At 50.3% G+C, this 21,798-nt stretch overlaps 1 protein-coding gene across 1 annotated transcript; it reads left to right on the top strand.

The window, feature by feature from the left end:
* Positions 1-302: 302 nt before the first annotated feature.
* On the top strand, positions 303-17,361 carry si:dkey-178e17.1 (tricarboxylate transport protein B, mitochondrial). Its single transcript, XM_035435977.1, has 9 exons — positions 303-778; positions 8,463-8,570; positions 9,532-9,631; positions 13,660-13,798; positions 14,232-14,316; positions 14,817-14,921; positions 15,562-15,677; positions 15,946-16,019; positions 16,127-17,361. The coding sequence occupies exons 1-9, from the start codon at positions 667-669 to the stop codon at positions 16,239-16,241; spliced, it is 954 nt and encodes a 317-aa protein (XP_035291868.1). The 5' UTR covers positions 303-666; the 3' UTR covers positions 16,242-17,361.
* Positions 17,362-21,798: the final 4,437 nt, after the last annotated feature.

Below are 21,798 nucleotides of genomic sequence, written 5' to 3'. Positions count from 1 at the left end.
CCAATATGTCAACATTCAAAGTGACGTGACATATATCCTACCTAGTAAATTGTTAACTGAACATTGAGAAGACATATCGCTGACAATACAGGTGAAAGATAACTTAAGGCCACCGAAACCTAACATTCTAAAAATGGTGCTTCACCGTGGCTTTGTGTATCCAACCAAGGCGTAATTTGGCGGGATGGCATACCTGCCATCCCAATTAAACGCTACTGTAAACTTAAAATACTTACGAATCATTCAGACGCAAAATATTCTAGCTCAATTTAACCCGTGAATGACGTTTAGAGAATGTATTTACATTTGTGCTGATTGGTAAGGAGGCTGGTGGTTTGAAGAATCCCGTTCCACCTTAAAACAAAAGGACCCCGCCCGTCTGACCCATCCCCGCGCTAGCAGGATAGGCTATATTACAATGTGCTGTCAAGAGCGCAAAGCGAGGCTTCTGAAGCGCCGCTGCTGTCCGCTCATCCCCACATCTTCGTTTACTGAGTTTCTTAGCTAGATAGACAAGCACCGTTACAGCTCGCTCGTGCTTAGATAACGCTACTCTGGACCTCAACAACCGGAAAGTAGCCTAATTTAAAAAGAGAAAACGAAACAAACAAAAAAACACGCGTTTTTGTATTAGTTATATGTTCTAGTGCCTAATAGTTTACAGACATGTCTGGAAACCCCAAATTTGTCAACCCCTTTCACAGACCTCATTGTTTGGCAGCCGCAGCTCCGGGGGGAAAAGCGAAATTGACTCACCCTGGCAAAGCTATTTTAGCAGGTAAGTTTTTTTTCAATATTTTCTAGCAAAAACAAAGGTGCGTTGAAATCGCACTGTCACACGAGATGACGCTGGCTAGCTGCTACACATCCGCCTTCCTGGGCACGCGTTTGTTTCCCCGTGTCAGTAGCGCGCTGCTCCAGTCGCGGAGTTTGAACTGGCGATTGGATACAGTTGACCAACGCGGAGAAAAGTGCAATTCTTTACTGACAATTTACTTTCTAAACGGGTAACATTTTACACGGCGATACACGCTGCAGGACGTGCCTTTATGTTACCTCGTGCATCCGCGAGCGCTGTCATGGCACACAACCAATGTAATGCATCGCGTTGTGTAGCTACAGTACTTTGGGACTGCCTGTGTGGAAGAACACTCGTATTTTGAGCATATAGGGTTGACTTATCGCAAGTCTTGCTTTAGCTCTCTGTAGCAGCGAAAGTGCATTTCATGGTGATTCTATATTTGAAAATCCCACGAGTGCAGATGTTTTCGCTTTTGGTTGTTGCTACCCCTGCCTTTAGCTGTTTTTTTTTTTTTTTTATAAAGTAGGATTTTGTGTTAACACATTGACGGAAATCTGGTGCAACAATCCATCGCATTTCCCAAAGCTGTTGATTTTTAGTTTACTCATGTTCAGTTTCTGGGGTCTAATTCTTAAACATACAGTTTCCACCCACCCAATTTATACTCCCCCCCCCCCCCCCCCCCACATTTATTTATTTTATAAAGGGTGACATGAGAGCCCCCCATGAACAAAATGTAAAAGGGGAATGAAGGTGCTGTTTGTGAACGACTGACTGACTCCAGCCTGTGTGGATTATATGTTCCATTTCTTTCCGCTAATGAGCAGTTTTGGAAAGAATGACCAGGCGAAATGGCTGTGATGCCAAACTGTAACATTAAATGGAGGAACAGAATGTGATTGTATGAGTTTTAGCATGACCCCCCCCCAGATGGATTTCGGCTGTAACCTGTAGCTGAACCGGTTCCATGTCTCTGATGAGTCTCTTTGCTGTGACAGGGCTGACCTAGCGGCAGGTCTCCCTTGTCCATAGCACTGCCGTATCCATTAGCAACCCTGGCTGTTGATTGGCACTCTCTTTCAGAACGTTTCTGTAGGTTTGCTCCAGGGCGTATGAAGCTCCTCTGTCCCATCCTGGGGTGGTTTAGGCCTACGGTCATGTGACTTGTTCAGTAAGTGGTTTTCTGTAGAGATGGAAGGAATTCTGCCTGTGGGCCCTATACCACATTTAGACCGGTCCCCTCCTCCGCCCCCATATCCACACCATGTGCCCTGTGTCCTGATTGGTCAAGGGGCAGAGCTGCTCTTTACCTACCAAACCGGCTGCCCGCACCTGTTTTAGTGGCATGTGCTTAATTATTGGAGGGCCTGAATGGGATTAATCACTGAAGGTAAAGGTGTATGCACACCCAGAGGTGTGTGTGGACATGCATGCTCACAAACACACACACACACACACACACACACACACACTCACTTGCCTACACTCAAATGTGCATTTGAGTCATTTCTGCTTTGCTGCTGGATTAACCTGAAAATTCCTGGGTTTGTTGGCCTACTAGGGCCGCGGTATCCTTTCACCCAGCTGGTTTCCTGTCTGGTTTGTCCAGTTTTATAACGATACAGGATACACCTTAAACCCGAAGATTCCTGCACAGCCAGAAAGATCTCCGGTCTCTGGCCCCAGGTGTGTGCGTACGCGTGAACGAGCGATTGGCGTGTGTGTGTGTTAGCGTACCGCAGATATGGAGCGGGAGTGTGTGTTTGGTGAACTGCCTCCTTCAGTTTGTTTTGTTTTTGTGCGAATGTTGGCAGAGTGGGCGGAGTTAGGGTGTGGAATGTTGAGCAGACGTGGGCGGAGTTAGGGTGTGGAATGTTGAGCGGACATGGGCATGTGGGCAGAGTTGTGTGGAATCATCTTGAGTGGGCTAATTTTCCATGATCTCTCTTAACTTACAATCTCTGATATTCCTTTGCAGATAATGGTAGTTAGTAATTAATCCATTCCCAGAATCATGCATTCAGGACGTACATTTATAAATCACAAACCTTTTATCTATAAAACAGCATCTGAACAAGATTGTGTTGTATGTTGGTGTAAACTGAGTGTAAACCTGGAGTGTGTTCACCACAACCTGCAGTGTGTAGTTCAGAACCAGGAGAGCGCAGACGGTATAATCATCAAGATTATTAAACATCTTCCCTTCACGTCAGACTTGGGCCTCTTTAGCAGAAGGTCTTTTGCTCTTTAAGTGTTATTACTCCAGAGGAGCTCCTGTTGACTGCAGGACCCGTGAAATGGCCCTGCAGGGGAAGTGCAGGTCTAATGGATGCCTGGAGTGTCCTGCGTGAGCAGGGCAGCAGCCGTGCCATAAAGCTCTCTGGGACGGCTGTATTTGTGTGTGCGTGCGTGCGTGTGTGTGTGTGCGTGCGTGTGCGTGTGCGTGTGCGTGTGTGTGTGTGTGTGTGTGTGTGTGTGTGTGTGTGTGTGTGTGTGTGTGTGTGTGTGTGTGAGAGTGTGCGTGTGCGTGGGACGTGTCCGCCCTGTGGCCCTCTCTATTAGCTGCTGAAATAAAGCGCGACTGAGCTGCCATAGCCGTCACACTCCCGCCTGCGGGCGAACCTTTTAATGGGATTCTGCCCCCGTGTTTGTGTCTCCTGTCAGTCACAGGCATTATTTCATAAGTGTGTGTGTGAGTGCGTGTGTGTGTGTCTGTCTATGTGTGTGTGTCTGTGTGTGCGCGTCTGTGTCTGTGTGTGTGTGTGTCTGTCTATGTGTGTGTGTCTGTGTGTGTGTGTGTCTGTGTCTGTCTATGTGTGTGTGTCTGTGTATGTGTGTCTGTGTGTGCATGAGTGTGGTTGAGCTCACTGCTCTCAGTCTGTCTGAGGGCACATCAGGCATAACCCCCCCCCCCCCTCCCCCACAGGAAAACTCTGGAGTTCACAACCCTGTCATTCATCCCAGCCCTGTTGCCATTATCTTGCTGATGGCCGGTTGTAAGAGTTTGGCTGTATCACTGATGTTCTTATTGCTGGATATTAGAAAAGAATCATAGTAATCTTGCCATCAGGCAAAAAATGTAAATGCAAGTGTGCGTATATTAGTTATTCTTAATTAATTCTTAATTCCTAATTAATTAATTCTTTGATTTTAATTAGTTTACAGCGCAGAGCTGAAATCTCGTAGCCGTTTGCCTCCACTGTTGTGAACAGGCCGCTGAAGACCCTCCTGAATTCCGTCTGAAGTTGTGGAAGTGCAGTTTTCATTAGGGTCCGTGTTCCGAGGGTCTGTTCTCCCCCTGCGGTGTTTGGTGTCTCCTGGGTGGGGGTCGGTGTGCGGTGTGGGGGGGGGGGGGGGCAGTAAACAGGAAGCAGCTCTGGACCCGGAGGCCTAATTGATTCAGACGCTTGTGTTTGAGCTGTGCTGGATGAGATTTCCTCCCAGAGCTCTCTCCTCCCTCTCCTTCCCTCTCTCCTTCCCTCCCTCACTCTCCCTGTGTCCCTCTCTCCCTCCCCTCCTCTCTCTCTCCAGGTGGTTGATTGGGTTGTAAATCAGAGCAGGTGGGAGTGCTTGTGGAGGGGGGGGGGGTCAGACACTAGGAGACACAGGCTCGGGGGCGGGGGGCGGTTGGGGGGGGGGGCAGGCAGTGGCTCAGGGGCGGTGGGGGCGGTGGGGGCGGCTGGGGGGGGACAGGCAGTGGCTGCCACCGGGTCTCCTTGGAGACACTCGTAGGGGTCACGCCCTGTACCGTAGAGCTCTGAGGAGCCCAGAGACTGCACTTCCTGGGGGAGGGGCCTGATTCCGATGCTCCGCCCTCAGCTTCACCATGACCACTTCTTCCCTGTTACATACCCAAACACACTACTTCCCTGTTACATTCCCTAACACACTACTTCCCTGTTATAAACCCTAACACACTACTTCCCTGTTACATTCCCTAACACACTACTTCCCTGTTACATTCCCTAACACACTACTTCCCTGTTATAAACCCTAACACACTACTTCCCTGTTACATACCCAAACACACTACTTCCCTGTTATAAACCCTAACACACTACTTCCCTGTTACATACCCTAACACACTACTTCCCTGTTACATACCCTAACTCATGATTATGTTTCCATTGATTCACCTGGTAACTGATTTGGCTGGACAGGCTGATTGAGACTAATGAACGTACTGCAGCCTCCCCTGGCCTTTATGGAAGGTGTGCCGTGTTTGTCAGAGTAAAACCAGCCTCCCTCCATTCTATAAATATTATATTGGCAGGAATATGGCTGAGATCACAGCAGCTACTGAGCCACAGAGAGCGATGGCCTCTTCCTGAGTGTTTTTCTTCATTAATCTAAGAGGTCAGGGACAGTCACGGAAAAAAGGATCGTTGAAGGTTTGTTTCAATATCAAGAGAACGTTTAAATGTCAGCATTTTGTAACGTACTGTTTTAGAGCTGTATCCATTTAGCAGTGTATTTGTGCTTCTGCACAACCTCTTGAGACTTAACACCACTGCGCATTACCCTTATTAATACAGTGAAAGAGTGATGTAAATAAGCGGTGACACAGATCGTTTGATGTCTGCCTTTGTTTTTTTTTTGGGGGGGTGGAACCATTCGAAGTGATCAGAGGGGTTTGTTTGAGGGGGCTGTGAATGTTCTTGTTGTGAGGTCAGAGGTATCTTTTTGTCCTGCTCAACACTTGGACGGGTTCTTTGTGTAAAAATAGTCATGTGTATTCACCACTGTCTCATGGGGAGCTGCATGGCAGGATTGGGGGGCGGGGGGGGGGGTTATTTAGGTTAAAGTTTGCAGCTGGCAGGACCAAATCCTTTTCATAATGCCTCCTGCAGTCTACTAAACTCTCACCACAACAGCACAACCTGCACACTCACACCACTGCTCCAGCACAACCTGCACACTCACACCACTGCTCCAGCACAACCTGCACACTCACACCACTGCTCCAGCACAACCTGCACACTCACACCACTGCTCCAGCACAACCTGTATGGCAGTAATTGACTCTCTGGGCTCCTTAGCGACAGCCTGGTGGCCGTACCTGTTGTGTGTCTCAGTGCCCAGCTGGTCTGTACCTGTTGTGTGTCTCACAGTGCCCAGCTGGTCTGTACCTGTTGTGTGTCTCTCAGTGCCCAGCTGGTCCGTACCTGTTGTGTGTCTCTCAGTGCCCAGCTGGTCTGTACCTGTTGTGTGTCTCAGTGCCCAGCTGGTCCGTACCTGTTGTGTGTCTCTCAGTGCCCAGCTGGTCTGTACCTGTTCTGTGTCTCTCAGTGCCCAGCTGGTCTGTACCTGTTGTGTGTCTCAGTGCCCAGCTGGTCTGTACCTGTTCTGTGTGTCTCAGTGCCCAGCTGGTCTGTACCTGTTGTGTGTCTCAGTGCCCAGCTGGTCTGTACCTGTTCTGTGTGTCTCAGTGCCCAGCTGGTCTGTACCTGTTCTGTGTCTCACAGTGCCCAGCTGGTCTGTACCTGTTGTGTGTCTCAGTGCCCAGCTGGTCTGTACCTGTTGTGTGTCTCAGTGCCCAGCTGTCCGGCTGCAGAATCGTGTCTGATCCCATTCAGAATGTCACTGTGACCGCACAGGAATTTTGGATGAGTTCATACATCACATCAGTTTAATGAAAGGACATACTGGATTCCTGCAGAGAGCTGAAGGGACAGACCTTGGTTGCTAGGGACAGGTCTTGGTTGCTAGGGCACGTAGCATGATTGCCCCCGTCAGTGGATCAGGGCGAGCTCCTCTGCTGCGCGGCGGCGTCTCGGCCTGGACTCCGGCCCGTGATTAAAGTCTGAGGTTCGCTGTGCTCTGCAGAGGCGCAGAGCGGTCCTCAATTAGACCCGCGGATGGATGGGGACCCCCCCCCCACCCCCACCCCCCCACGTCAGGTACGGGACGTCCAGGTTCACGCTGAGGCTCGTAAATCCAGGGGGCGGCGGGCATTGGGAAGAGATGCGGTAGAGAGAGGGAGAGGGAGAGAGAGAGAGGAGGGAGAGAGAGAGAGGGAGGGAGAGAAGGAGCGGGAGGGAGAGAGAGGAGAGGGAGAGATAGAGAGAGAGAGGGAGGGAGAGAAGGAGCGGGAGGGAGAGAGAGAGCGGGGAGAGAGGGAGAGAGAGAGAGAGAGGAGGGAGAGGGAGGGAGTGGAAGAGAGAGAACAGGCCACTGGATGATGGATGTGCTCTTCCTTTAATGGAACGGTGGCAGAGAGGCGAGGTGGAGCTGCAGGAGCTCAGTCTCTCTCTCTCTCTCTCTCTCTCTCCGCTCGTCTGTGTGTGCAGGAGAGCGCTTCTGACAGAGGAGCAATCACAGCGTCTCTGTGTCTGTACAAACATCACTGGGCACACACTGCTCAGCGCACTAACGTGTGTGTGCGTGTGCTTGTGTGTGTGTGTGTGTGTGTGTACGTACGTGTGTGTGTATAAGCGCTGTGTGATAAAATGATCAGATGTTACACTCTTTTGCAGAATCCTGAATGCTCTCGAGTTAAAATCCAGTTGCTTGCAGTTACAATCAGGCTCATTTAGAGCAATTAATCTGTGATGAATGAATGCTCACATTTATATGGTGACTTAGTTGAAATCTTTGCAGTGTAAACACGCTGGCAGGGAACTGGCTCTGCGTTTGGTTGGGCTGCCTGGGCGGTGTGTTTAAATGCTCTCCTGGGGACCGGAGGGTAATTACTATCCTCTCAGAACTGCAGAGAGCAGCACCTCGTCTTTCCAGACAGGCAGCTGCTCCAGAGCTGGGTGTGGTTAAAGTTCGGAGTCAGAACGTCAGAAGTCGGCTGTCGATAACTCTGTTTGTCGGTGGCCTGTGAAGGGGCAAGTCATTTCTGTTCACTTCTGTTCCTAAATCAGTGCCTCATTTGGCGAGAAAGACAGGGTTTTCAGAACACTTTAATGAAATACCTAAAAATGGAAATGGACTATTAATTTCAGCGTTCTGTACTTGGTTATAAGTCTTGCAGCCGTTGCTCGTATGTCTGCATGTTTCTGTGTGTGTGTGTGTGTGAGTGTGTGTGCGGGTATGTGTGTGTGTGTGTGTGTGAGTGTGTGTGTGTGTGTGAGAGAGTGTGTGTGTGTGTATGTGAGTGTGAGTGTGAGTGTGTGTGTCTGCATGTTTCTGTGTGTGTGTGTGTGTGTGTGTGTGTGTGAGTGTGTGTGCGGGTATGTGTGTGTGCATGTGTGTGTGAGTGTGTGTGCGGGTATGTGTGAGTGTGTGTGTGTGCTTGCATGTCTGCATGTTTCTCATGCATTTTTGGGGCGGCACAAGGCACTCGCTGAGCGTGGCGAACACTGGCACAACTCACCCGTCATAATGCCACTGTGTGCATTCAGCAGCGACTGATCTTATTCTGAGAAGGTACAACCCTTGGGCAGGGAAAACTCCTGAATTACTCTCATGTATTTATAGAGAAAATTTTCCTCTTTTTGTCTGTTTGCTGAATTTATACTTTTTCCTGTTAATGTTTCCTGGTATGTTACTACCACAGTTCATTTTTAGGAAACATACTTATGCAATCACCGAGCCTGTGATTGGCTGATGGGTGTGTTCTGTGTTCTGCACAGCCTGTGATTGGCTGACGGGTGTGCTCTGTGTTCTGCGGAGCCTGTGATTGGCTGATGGGTGTGCTGTGTTTGTTTTCCAGGTGGGATTGCTGGAGGGATCGAGATCTGCATCACCTTCCCCACGGAGTACGTGAAGACCCAGCTGCAGCTGGACGAGAGGGCCAACCCACCACGCTACAGAGGCATCGGTGGGTTACCTGCGTGTTACCTGTGTGTGCTACTTGTGTGGTTGCATTTGGACCCCATTATTGTCCCTTTGGAAGAAATCCATCTGGGTGAAATGTCCTGGTTCCTTCTGGGTTCACTTTACCTGCAGATCTGTGACACGCAGCTCCTCTGCAGTAACATGTTTGCTCGCCTGAGAATCAGGACTTTGGTTTCCCTGGAAACCCGTCCTCCAAACTCCAGGTGAATGCATCAGCTAACGTGCTCTCCCCGATCACACCTGTGGGCTCTAATGAGCCACCTGTCTCTCAGAGCAGAGCGCCTTCCCCGTCTCTACGGATACTGCCGCCTCACGGTGGGGGAGGGGCCGACCGCGAGTCACATGATCACCTCTGTGGAACTGACAGTCTCCCTTGCAGGGCCTAATTGGCTCGTTTGCATATTCCAGTCATTAGTAACGCGGGCAGGCTGTCACGTTTGCAGGCGCGGTGTTGGGGAGGGCCAGCGCTGTACACAAACCCGTCTCCTCGCGCTCAGAGAGTTTCTTGGCCAGGCTTTGAGGATGTTTTTAATAAGACGCTCGCTGGCCTTCAGCCTGCCGCTCGACAGCTGTGTGCAGTTATTCTGCTGCTGCGTTTTCGCTCTGAAATGTCACGCCGTCTCTGGAGCAGACTGAGATAAAGAGATGGGGGAGAATTAGTCTCCATTCCAAAGCAAAGCCCTGATGATCCAGCGAATGAAGTGAAATACAACTCAGATGGTGTAACTTTTTAATGCTGTGGTTCCAGCTGCAGTATGCTATTGGTGAATGGTTCGGATAACCGGGATAACCAGGGCTTTTCATTGGTTCATATGAGCTCATCCTAGCCCTGCCCATTATGGGGTTTATGAACTGTATTGGATAATTGTAATGAAGACCTATAGCAGCTGTCCTAGCCAGCCTAACCCCCCCCCCCCCCTCTCCCTCTCTCTTCCTCTCTGTAGCGGACTGTGTGAAGCAGACAGTGCACTCTCATGGGGTTAAAGGGCTGTACAGGGGCCTCAGCTCCCTCCTCTACGGCTCCATTCCCAAATCTGCAGTCAGGTGGGTATCCTGGGGGGGCGGGGCCATCAGACCAAAGCAAACACTCTCTCTCCTGCTTCGACAGGCAGAGTCAGACCAAAGCAAACACTCTCTCTCTCTCCTGCTTCGACAGGCAGAATCAGACCAAAGCAAACGCCCTCTCTCCTGCTTAGACAGGCAGAATCAGACGAAAGCAAACGCCCTCTCTCCTGCTTAGACAGGCAGAATCAGACCAAAGCAAACGCCCTCTCTCCTGCTTCCACAGGCAGAATCAGACCAAAGCAAACGCCCTCTCTCCTGCTTCCACAGGCAGAATCAGACCAAAGCAAATGCACTCTCTCTTGCTTCCACAGGCAGAATCAGACCAAAGCAAACACACTCTCTCCTGCTTCCACAGGCAGAATCAGACCAAAGCAAACGCACTCTCTCCTGCGTCCACAGGTAGAATCAGACCAAAGCAAGCACTCTCTCCTGCTTCCACAGGCAGAATCAGACCAAAGCAAACGCTCTCTTGGCGGCGGCGCGTCACCGTCTCCCGCCCCCTCCTTCAGCAGAGTGACATTTTTATGCCGCACACTTTGTTCTGGCGACAAAAGCTTTTTAGAGACGAGCTTCAGCCCTCCGGGACAAAAGCGTTCTCCCCCAGTGCCCCCCCCACCTCACTGTGTGTGTGTGTGTGTGTGTGTGTGTGTGTGTGTGTGTGTGTGTGTGTGTGTGTGTGTGTGTGTGTGTGTGTGTGTGTGTGTGAGTGTGTGTGTGTGTGTGTGTGAGTGCATGCGTGATTGAGTGTGTGTGTGTGTGTGTGTGTGCAGGGCAGGAGCTCAGGAGCTGTCTGTTAAGGAGTGGACAGGCCTGGCCGGGTGTAGCAGCGCTGTCAGTTTGAGTGGCCCCCAGACCGGAGAGGTGGGGGGGGGGGGGGGCGTAGTGAATATGAAATGATCGTGTTTGGCTCAGAGAGATGTGATTACATCATTTCATCATGGAGTGAGGGATGTGTGTGTGTGTGTGTGTGTGTGTGTGTGTGCGCGTGTGTGCGTCTTTCTGTGTGTGTGTGTGCGTGCGCGCATGTCTTTGTGTTTCTCTGTGTGCGTGTGCGTGTTTCTGTGTGTGTGTGCGTGTTTCTGTGTGTGCGTGTGTGCGTCTTTGTGTTTCTCTGTGTGCGTGTGTGTGTGTGTGTGCGTGTGTGTGTTCTCTGCTCTCATAGAGACTGCTTGTTCTTTAGAATCTTCCAGAAAGTGTGGCGTAAGTGCTGTGAGTGGGCACAGAGGGGGGGTTGGGGGGGTAATAGGAAATCAATATCACTAAGGGGCGTAATGGATTGCCTGGAACTGACCCCCACCTCACTCCTCCCAGAACTCCAGCTTCCTGGTGCCCACGCTGTTCTCCGAGCCTGTGTGTGTGTCTCAGTCCTGCCTCCTCGCTCAGTCCTGCCCCCTCGCTCAGTCCTGCCCCCTCGCTCAGTCCTGCCCCTCGCTCAGTCCTGCCCCCTCGCTCAGTCCTGCCCCTCGCTCAGTCCTGCCCCTCGCTCAGTCCTGCCCCCTCGCTCAGTCCTGCCCCTCGCTCAGTCCTGCCCCTCGCTCAGTCCTGCCCCTCGCTCAGTCCTGCCCCTCGCTCAGTCCTGCCCCCTCGCTCAGTCCTGCCCCCTCGCTCAGTCCTGCCCCTCGCTCAGTCCTGCCCCTCGCTCAGTCCTTTGCTCTTTTCTTTCTCAAAACGCAGAAAAGGGTGCAGTAGCCCGTTAGCGGCCCCTGTCCCCGCGCGCAGAAGAATCGGGCATTCTGCCGGACGCCCGGTGGAAAGGGAAGGGGTCCTTTTTTCATTAGCTGATGGATCTGGCTGTATGGGAGGCGTGGGTGGGGCTGAGGGCTCGCTCTAATGAGATGATGACCTTGCAGGGTGTTTGCTCTCCCTCTCCTGGCCCTAAATTCATTAGACGTTGCCGTAACAACCAAAGTGACTGACTCATCCAGATCCATGGCACTCAGCCCAGCCAATTATCCCCATTCGCTTTAATGGTGGGGACGGATTTAGCTTTCTGAAAAGGTGACGCTAATGATAATGTAAATGTAAATTTTTCTTTTCAAAGCTCCTGGACGGTTGCACTCCTGAACGGTGTGTGGACTGTCTGTGCACACACGTACAGGTTTAAAGGAACCAACCATGAAGACGTGGTTCATGAGACCTACCACCACTCTGGTGTCCTGCAGACCCCTCACACTGAGTCCGGATAGTGGGGCTGTTTGTAAAGCGTTTGAGCTGAACGGTCGGCATGGCATTGGGCTTTTATGGGGAGATAACACCCCCCCCCCCGCCCCCCCTCTCCTTTGCTGTTTTTCTCTTGGGGTTTGTGGGCAGATGGACAGCCATGTGACTTCTGTGTCACAATGCAGTGACGCCTGACCCTTGTGCGTGAGCCTGACCACCACCACTGTCGGCCAGCAGGTGGAGCTAAAGCGATGGACAGTGTGGGTGTAGGGCAGCTGAGGTCCTGTGTCTGGCAGTGTACAGGAGGGTGGGGTTGCAGGGTTGGAGGGGTACTGACAGCCCGGGGGGTGTGGGGGTGTGGGTGTACTGACAGCCGGGGGGGAAGACGGACAGCTCTGGGGGGTTGCGGGGTTGCTGACAGCCGTTGGAGCTCTGACAGTCTGGCCACTGTTCCGTGACACCAGCAGCCTGATAGAGCTGTGAAAGCTATGCTGGGACACAGTGAGTCTAGTCTGAGGCTGAGAAGCTCTTTCTCTCCCTAAGGCTTCTGGGATAGGAAGTTACAGTTTGAGTCCCTGCATTCTTATAGGCTCCTAGCAAGTTTCTAGCATTATGCAGTTGGCCGGTAGTTGCTGACTGCAGGTGACGCCCCACCTGAAGTTGGGCAGACTCTCACCCGAGTGTCCTGGTCAGGCTCATAGTGCTGTAAGGTTAGTGACAGCCTAATGCTAGATCAGAGGCCTTGGAGACCTGAGGGTTACGGATGCACAGAGCGAGTGCTAGCCTCCAGTACATTATTATGAGATTCAAAATCAGAGCCAGGATCACAGAGTGAACACAGCAGCTCTATTCCCATCTTGTCCATAACTCATAAACTAGAATTTTAATGCCGGCGCCGTCGGTCAGTCAGAGCGCGGAAACGGGAGGCTGATTTATTTGTTTTGCTAGCGCAGCGGGGAGAGACGGCGAGGGTCGTTAAGCAGCTGCCAGTTACACAAACGTGGGATGAGGCGGGAGCAGATGCTGAATGCTAATGAGTCCGGCGAGAGAAACCGTTTTCGCTCGCTGTCATACGCGCGAAACGGAATACCGGCGTGGGATGGAGAAAAAACCCCGCAAATAAGCAGAGTAAAGTGCCCCGCGGAAGACGGACTGCCCTCCCGGCGCTGTCTGTTACCGCAACAGTCGCCGCCGCGATTTACTTTGAGTTATGAATAAACCGTCGCCGTCTCTGCCGAGAGGAGCGCGAGCTGCGAGGATACGGCTGGGGAGCTCGCGACTTCCATAACGGCCGCCTGAGCGCATGCAGGCTTTTTAAAGGAGGATTTCATTAACCGCTTGAGTTGATCCGCTACTTCTTTATCTTCAGACCCACTTTGTTATTGCTATCTTGTCTCTGGTCTTGAGCCTTGTAATCCTAAACGGATTTGAGTTAGAGTAGAAGAGACCTTTATTGTCCCTGTTGGCCATTTTCTTTATAGAGTGTGACAGCAAATAGCCATGGAAGGTAGACTATAACATATAATTTAGAAAATTAAGCAGGTAATAACATTAAAATGTCTAACTTTAATTTCAGCTGAGGAAGAGATGTAACCTACCTCCTAGAAGTATGTCTGCCTGTGTCTTTGTGACCCTGGAGTTAAAGCCTCAAAGATGGGTGTAAAATCAGGGTTGTCCCTTGTAGTGTTTGCTCTGAAAATTAGCCCATTTACTCTGCATTTACCCTCAAACAGGAGAATCCAGCTCTGTACCACACCTGCGGCGAACCTGACAGTCTCTGATGTTCTCTAATGGTCTCTGCTGTTCCACACCTGCAACCTGTTCTCGCTCTCCCACCTGTCCTGTAGGTTTGGCATGTTCGAGTTCCTTAGCAACCAGATGCGGGATGAGGCCGGGAAGCTGGACAGCACGCAGGGGCTGATCTGCGGGCTGGGGGCGGGCGTGGCCGAGGCTGTCCTGGTGGTCTGCCCCATGGAGACCGTGAAGGTGGGTGGGGCTGGGGGCGGGGGTGGGTGGAGCAGGGGGTGGGGATGGGAGTGGGACTGTGGGTGGGGGTGGGCTTGGGGCTTGGGGCTGGGGGCTGGGAGCGGGGGGGTGTTGCAGGGGGTGGGGCTGGGGGTGGGGCAGGGGGGCAGGCATATGTTATTTTCTTAGGTACCTGTGCTTTGTCTCATGAAGACTTGCCCGTGAATATTAAACTGCAGCCTTAAATTGGTGGAATATAGTTAAATGTGTTGGGCTATGTGGATAGATGCCTTCCGGTCCAACAGGCATGAAACCCACTAAGCCACTGGGGAATTTAGAGGGGAAAAAAATCAAATGTTGTCATGAAATTTTAAACTTGCATGTAAACAAAATGAATATTCAGTCTGGTGTGCTTGGTACAGGGGTTTCAGGGGCTACTCTTCTGTAATTCCAGGTAAAATTCATCCATGACCAGAATTTGGCCAATCCTAAATATAGAGGCTTCTTCCATGGGGTGAGAGAAATTGTGCGAGCACAAGGTAAGTTCTGATCACTATGTGCACATACCTCCCCCTGCTGGCAGTCAGAAGTAGTGCAGAAACTCCTTTTGTGTTTTAATATTGGTATACGCTGCCATCTGCTGGGTGTAACTGTTAGTGCAGTAAAGTTCAGCTGGTGCTTTTTATGCAAAGAGAACCACCAAAGGACCACTGCATTCGCTAAGCGCTATTCCACGTCACTGAGACAAAATCTCTTTTCTAGCAATTTAAAGTAATTTAGCAAGTGCCAGTGAATTAGATAAAATTGGCTGTAGATTTGGTGGCTGTCTGTGGTGTTTGGCAGTGGCGGCTGTCTGTGGTGTTTGGCAGTGGTGGCTGTCTGTGGTGTTTGGCAGTGGTGTTTGGCAGTGGCGGCTGTCTGTGGTGTTTGGCGGTGGTGGCTGTCTGTGGTGTTTGGCAGTGGTGTTATATGTTGGTTTAGAGTGTGGCTCATGTTTCCAAGCTCCTTGCTGACGGCTCGTTATGTTGGAATCTTTCAGGGATCAGGGGGACATATCAGGGGATAACGGCTACAGTACTGAAGCAGGGCTCCAACCAGGCCATCCGCTTCTACGTCATGACCTCGCTGAGGAACTGGTACAAAGGTCAGTGTGTGGGGGGGGGGGGGAGGCGGGGGAGGGGGGGTAACAATCCCGTCCGAGCTGAAGACTCAGACATGCCGTGGGTTTTACTGAAACATCTGAAGCGCGTCCTGAGTAATCTCACACTTCTCTGTGCTGCTTTAGCGTAACATTCATGCAGTAACCGCATCGATAGCCATCTTGTGCTTTTGTTTTTCCGTGTTTCTCGTCCCGTTGCAGTGCGGGTTGAATGAAAGGCTGAAAGCTCGAGTAGAGATCCTCTGTGGCTCATTAAAAATAAAAACAGATCTGTTACTTCAGAGAGACAGGATAAGCGTGGCGGCACACTAACTGAAGAGATCAGCAGGAGTGAATCCACCGCAGACAGTTAAACTATGCGGTCGCTCCCTGCACTTGGACCGGTACTTCTCTCTAGGGCTTTCGACACACTTGTTCCTGGTTACGGTTATACACTTTGGTGTACGTCGCTCTGGATAAGAGCGTCTGCCAAATGCCTGTAATGTAATGTAGTGCTAAGAGCACCGCCAGAGCAGAGAGAACATGGTTGCCCTGAGCGTGTAAACATTTTACAGCACCCCCTCCCCCCCCCCCCCACTGGTGCAAGGATGCTGTGTTTGACCCCCTCCTATGACTTCCGCTCCAGGCGACAACCCCAACAAGGCCATTAACCCCTTGGTGACGGGGGTGTTTGGGGTGACTGCCGGGGCGGCCAGCGTTTTCGGCAACACCCCGTTGGACGTGATAAAGACCAGGATGCAGGTACGAGCGCAGAGCAGATTTCATCTCATTCCTGCCCTCTGATTGGCTAAGATCAGCACACGACCGCATTCATAAAGGGTATGCACCCTGCCTTGTGCAGTTATGCTGTAAGAGTACGGTCTGTGCTGTAAGTGGGTGGTCTGTACTGAGTGTGTGGTCTGTGCTGTAAGTGGGTGGTTTCATCACATCCCTGCCTGAAAGTTTATGGTCTTTTGGCACAGCTTTCAATAGTGTTACAAGGACCTGATTGGTAATCCCTCTCCCACAGGGTCTGGAGGCTCACAAGTACAAAAACACGGTGGACTGTGCGGTCCAGATCCTCCGGCACGAGGGACCTGCTGCGTGAGTAGCCAGCCCCACCCCCCCCACCCCGACTCCCACCGATACCGGGCCGGTTATTAGCAGTGTTATAACGTGAGCCCTTCTCCCTCCTGCACCCCCCCCCACAGCTTCTACAAGGGCACCGTGCCGCGCCTGGGCCGGGTGTGCCTGGACGTCGCCATCGTCTTCATCATCTACGAGGAAGTGGTGAAAGTACTCAACAAGGTCTGGAAGACCCAGTGAGGAGAAGGGGAGCAGTCATTGCCCGAGCCAGCTGCAGCCTGGGGCCCTTTCCTCTGACATCATCACTGTGCGACTGAGAGGACAAGGACCCTCTATAAACGAGAAAAAAATGGATGTGCCATAGGTGCTTTTGTCACATGTAGCGAGATACACAAAATTACATAGTATGTAATATATATATATATATAATATAAATTATAATTTTATTGAGATCTGTAACTCTTATGTATATTTGATAGATTTGAGGTATTCTATTGGTTGAAGTGACTGTGCTGTTTGGTGTCGCTGTTGTTGCTAAGCGATGAGAGCCAGAGCAGCCAGAGTTCTAGTCCACGCTAGCCTTATAGCCCAAATGCATTGTGGGTCCAAATAAGATTGTATGACCAAGGATTTCATGGTAGGTTAACGTGTTGTGCCAAATTTTTTTTTTTTTTTACATGAATTTCATTTTATTTTTTTAGTGTGTGTTGCCAAAGTTCTACCAGTAGTTTAATATAGAAAACCTATTTTGCCAATTCCAGTGTAGCAGAACTCTAAGCCTCCAGCCAACAGCTTTCAAGTCATATGAAGAATCACAGGCTTTTACCTGAGCTCACACACTATTCCTAAGTCATCTTGGGTGTTCCTTTCAGAAACTACTCTAGGGAAGGGGATTTGTGGCACAGGAAAAGCATTGATATTGTCGGCCACACTTGGGTGTCCAAAAGAACACATTCCCTCAGACTCATTTGCATAGTTTGTTTTTCCCCAGGGAAATTGTTTGTATAGATTTCAAGATTCAATTAACTATACTTGTTCAAGGATAATGAGAGGAGCTCATGAGTAGTTTTTTTGGGTATGGCTCTAGGTTCTGTTTTGGACCCGTTGCTTGAATGTCCCACATTGCCAGTTGAAAATGGACCTCAGGCACATATTTATTTTTAATTAACTGCCATCAATCCAAACAGAATTAATGGAGTTGAGCCAGCAACCCCGCTCAACATGCGAGCTATACAGAGGAACAGACGAATGAAGTGACTGAACATTTTCAAAGTGATCAACGCTAATCATCGTTACCTGTGCTCATTTTGGGACTGGAAGGCCATCTCCCTGGGGAGGTTGTTGCAGTTTACATGTTGGCGAGGTGGGTGGGGGGGGGGGGGGGGGTTTGGTGGGGGGGGGTGTAGTCTTGGGTTTTATGTGGGTAGATTTATTTGTGTGTTCCAGACACACTATGGGTATGATGTTTGCTCATCCTGATGAAGTGTAGAGTATAAACAAAACTTGCTGATGATGCAAATTCCTTTCTGAAAAGGCTCTGCTCAGCCTCCAGAAGAGAACATCTATTAAGAATGAATACGACTAAAATGGACTCTATCCTCATTTACCGACCTGAGGCCTTCGATTTAATTATTTTTTTAATTTGTTTTTTATAAAAATTTGTCATTTTAATCTTCCTCATTTTTTAATTTGTTAGTGTTTCGGATTTGCTTTGCACAGGTGTCATTCACCATTAATCGAAATCCAGTATTTAATTAAAATGGAATCTCTCCTATCTCTGTGGGCCTAAGACAGAAAACCTTGGAGAACAACGCTATAAAAAACTGACAGTGGCAAAACCTAAGGTTGATTTATGGTGTTATTGTATTACACTGTGAGTGCTGATTGTCTGTGTTTGTGTGCCATTGCTTTTCTCCGTCTGCGTTTATTTTATTGCCCTTTTCTCGAGGATTGTGAATTGTTCTGTGTTTCTCAAAATCTAAAAACAAACTTGTTTATGAACCAGTGTGAGTTTATTTCAATCATGCAAAACTGAAAGATGCATTTTAAAGGCATGAATGTGTAATTTTGCGTAAATGTGTAATTTTACAAGTGTTGAGAACCATGATTCACGCCACATGTCTGTGTGTTTGCATAGTGGGGACCTGACTGTGTGTTTTCCCCGGCGTAGTGGGGACCTGTCTGTGTGTGTGTTTGCCCCAGCATAGTGGGGACCTGTCTGTGTGTTTTCCCCAGTGTAGTGGGGACCTGTCTGTGTGTTTGCCCCAGCATAGTGGGGACCTGTCTGTGTGTTTCCCCAGCGTAGTGGGGACCTGTCTGTGTGTTTTCCCCAGTGTAGTGGGGTCCTGTCTGTGTGTTTGCCCCGGCATAGTGGGGACCTGTCTGTGTGTGTGTTTGCCCCAGCATAGTGGGGACCTGTCTGTGTGTTTGGCCCGGCAAAGTGAGGACCTCTCTGTGCAGTGTTGCAATGTTGCTGCATAAATTCTGTGCACACTTGTGTGTGAAATTTTCAGTCATCTGTGTAAATGTATTTTTATTGGGTTAAGTGTTGCCACAGCAGAGATGTACAATAATTGAATGCATTAACAAGGAGGTAATACAGCTGTTTTCGATGAAACACTACTGTGTCATTGTCATTGTGCATCACTGCAGAAACAGTATAAAGTAAATGTGTGTGTGTGTGTGTGTGTGAGAGAGAGAGAGATGGCTTCAGTGTGGTGACTCATCACCATTATCTCCATTAACAGGAATAATGCTGGTCTATTTTTATGTGATAATTGTAAATTATTTATCTCCCTTATGCTTATAATTTAATCAATCAAAAATGCAATGCACAGTGTTCTCCTGACATTGCTGCAATGTACTGAGGACCCTGTGCTTCTTATTCTAAACTCAGACTGCCAAGTTGATCTCTCCTTCCCTGTGTTACTGAACGCTGCTGATCTCAGGTCAGTGGTCTGAGAGTGATCCCTTCATGTGGCAGTGCTGAGGGCTGATCCCAGGTCAGTTGGGTGTCAGTGAGAGCGAGCGGTTTGTCTTAACGGACCCCAGTGGCAGCAGAAAAGCGTGTGACAGCTTTCACAGGTGTGACCTCGCCGACACCGGAGGTGTGGGACAACATCCGGGAACATGCAGACCCTCACAGAACAAGCCCCAGGGGACCGTCCGGCGCCAGACCTGACCGTACCCCCCCCCCGCGCCCCCCACCCCCAACAGCTGCCCGTTTTATTCAGCATTATGGTATTATTCAGGACTGGGGTATGGGACCTCATCCACCTACACATCCTGTGTGTGTGTGTCCGTGTGTGTGCGTAAGTAATGTGTGTGTGTGTGTGTGTGTGTGCTTGCATAAGTAATGTGTGTGTGTGTGTGTGCTTGCGTAAGAAATGTGTGTGTGTGTCTCCCATTGGTGTTTTAGTACCTCTGAGAATCTGTTGTGTAGCACCACCTATAGGAGAGATTTTTTTCTATGAGCCTAAGTTTAAAAATTATCTGATGTAAATCTGTGAGACTGCATGCGTGTGTGTGTGTGTGTGTGTGTGTATGTATATAAAAGTGTACGTGGGTCCTTCCCTTCTCTGTGTATTGTGTTGTTGGACAAGTTTGAGTCCCTCAGTGCAATGTGCCCCTCTCTCAGTTCAGGTTATATTTATGAATCTGTGTCAATCCTCTTAACTCAATAAATGATGATTTTTAAAAAGTATGAAACAAGCCTTTTTCTGAGCCTCTGACTCCTCCTTTGCCCAGGTGTGCCCAGGTGTGCCCAGGTGAGACGTGTAGGGCACTGCTCTCAGTGCTTTACACGCCCTCAGGGCCGACTGGGGGAAATGTGATTGGACCGATATCAGAATAACAGACTGTAGATCAGTGTTGCTGAGGTAAGAACAGAGGGGAGGGGGAGGGGCTTGGAATGCGGCCGGACAGCCAATCGCAGCGCTCCTGCCCGCTCCCTGTCAGGCCCTTGATGTGCGCCGGCCGGGCGGACGTGCCGGAACATTCCTCCCCTTCACGCCCGGCCCGGCCTTTGGTCCCGCCCGCTGGGGAAAGGCCTGATAGAGGCCTGGGGGGGGGGGGGCTGTGGGGGTCTGGATTGTGCCAGGGTCCTGGGCTGGCTGTACTCTGACACATGGAGTGACTGCATGCTGACGGACAGGCCTCTTTCTTCCTGCTGTACAAAGGGGCTTTGTGTACCCCCCCCCCCCAGGCCAGGCCAAATCCCGTCTGCCCCCCTCCCCCACTGTCTACCTGCTTGGGGCAGGAACTGTTGGGCCAGTACACACTACTGCTCATAACCTTACAGCACTATGAGCCTGACCAGGCTGCTCATAACCTTACAGCACTATGAGCCTGACCAGGCTGCTCATAACCTTACAGCACTATGAGCCTGACCAGGCTGCTCATAACCTTACAGCACTATGAGCCTGACCAGGCTGCTCATAACCATACAGCACTATGAGCCTGACCAGGCTGTTCATAACCTTACAGCACTATGAGCCTGACCAGGCTGCTCATAACCTTACGGCACTATGAGCCTGACCAGGCTGCTCATAACCTTACAGCACTATGAGCCTGACCAGGCTGCTCATAACCTTACGGCACTATGAGCCTGACCAGGCTGCTCATAACCTTACAGCACTATGAGCCTGACCAGGCTGCTCATAACCTTACGGCACTATGAGCCTGACCAGGCTGCTCATAACCTTACAGCACTATGAGCCTGACCAGGCTGCTCATAACCTTACAGCACTATGAGCCTGACCAGCCTGCTCATAACCTTACGGCACTATGAGCCTGACCAGGCTGCTCATAACCTTACAGCACTATGAGCCTGACCAGGCTGCTCATAACCTTACGGCACTATGAGCCTGACCAGGCTGCTCATAACCTTACAGCACTATGAGCCTGACCAGGCTGCTCATAACCTTACGGCACTATGAGCCTGACCAGGCTGCTCATAACCTTACAGCACTATGAGCCTGACCAGGCTGCTCATAACCTTACGGCACTATGAGCCTGACCAGGCTGCTCATAACCTTACAGCACTATGAGCCTGACCAGGCTGCTCATAACCTTACAGCACTATGAGCCTGACCAGGCTGCTCATAACCTTACGGCACTATGAGCCTGACCAGGCTGCTCATAACCTTACAGCACTATGAGCCTGACCAGGCTGCTCATAACCTTACAGCACTATGAGCCTGACCAGCCTGCTCATAACCTTACGGCACTATGAGCCTGACCAGGCTGCTCATAACCTTACAGCACTATGAGCCTGACCAGGCTGCTCATAACCCTACAGCACTATGAGCCTGACCAGGCTGCTCATAACCTTACAGCACTATGAGCCTGGCCAGGCTGCTCATAACCTTACAGTAATATGAGCCTGACCAGGCTGCTCATAACCTTACAGCACTATGAGCCTGACCAGCCTGCTCACAACCTTACAGCACTATGAGCCTGGCCAGGCTGCTCATAACCTTACAGTAATATGAGCCAGACCTGGTTTACAGACTGATGTGAGAGAGGTCCTCCTAACTTGCGTTGCTTATAAACGCTGGAGTGACCCTTGACTCCTGACCTCATGATCCACATCAAGTCATCGCAACAGTGCTGCTTTTGGCACTACGATCTCAGGCAATGATAAACCAACAGGATGTACAGATTGGCTTTAACGTTTATGGTATGTAGTCTAATTCCACAACACCTGCACTTTATTGTGATTAAAGGATTTGATCCCAGAACAACTGCACTGTCTAAAATCATTCCGTTAAATAATAGCCTTTCATGATCGCAGTTC

The sequence above is a fragment of the Anguilla anguilla genome, chromosome 10 (genome assembly GCF_013347855.1).
Source record: "Anguilla anguilla isolate fAngAng1 chromosome 10, fAngAng1.pri, whole genome shotgun sequence".
Classification (NCBI taxonomy): Eukaryota; Metazoa; Chordata; class Actinopteri; order Anguilliformes; family Anguillidae; genus Anguilla; species Anguilla anguilla.
Note: the sequence above shows the minus strand (reverse complement) of the source record. Positions and strands in the feature narration are given on the sequence as shown.

Bases quoted from the DNA above. Each gene is read 5' to 3' on its own strand.
- si:dkey-178e17.1 (XM_035435977.1), top strand. From the start codon at position 667: ATGTCTGGAAACCCCAAATTTGTCAACCCCTTTCACAGACCTCATTGT. The intron at 14,317-14,816 runs GTAAGTTCTGAT...GGAATCTTTCAG, and splicing joins AGAAATTGTGCGAGCACAAG to GGATCAGGGGGACATATCAG. The intron at 15,678-15,945 runs GTACGAGCGCAG...CCTCTCCCACAG, and splicing joins TGATAAAGACCAGGATGCAG to GGTCTGGAGGCTCACAAGTA.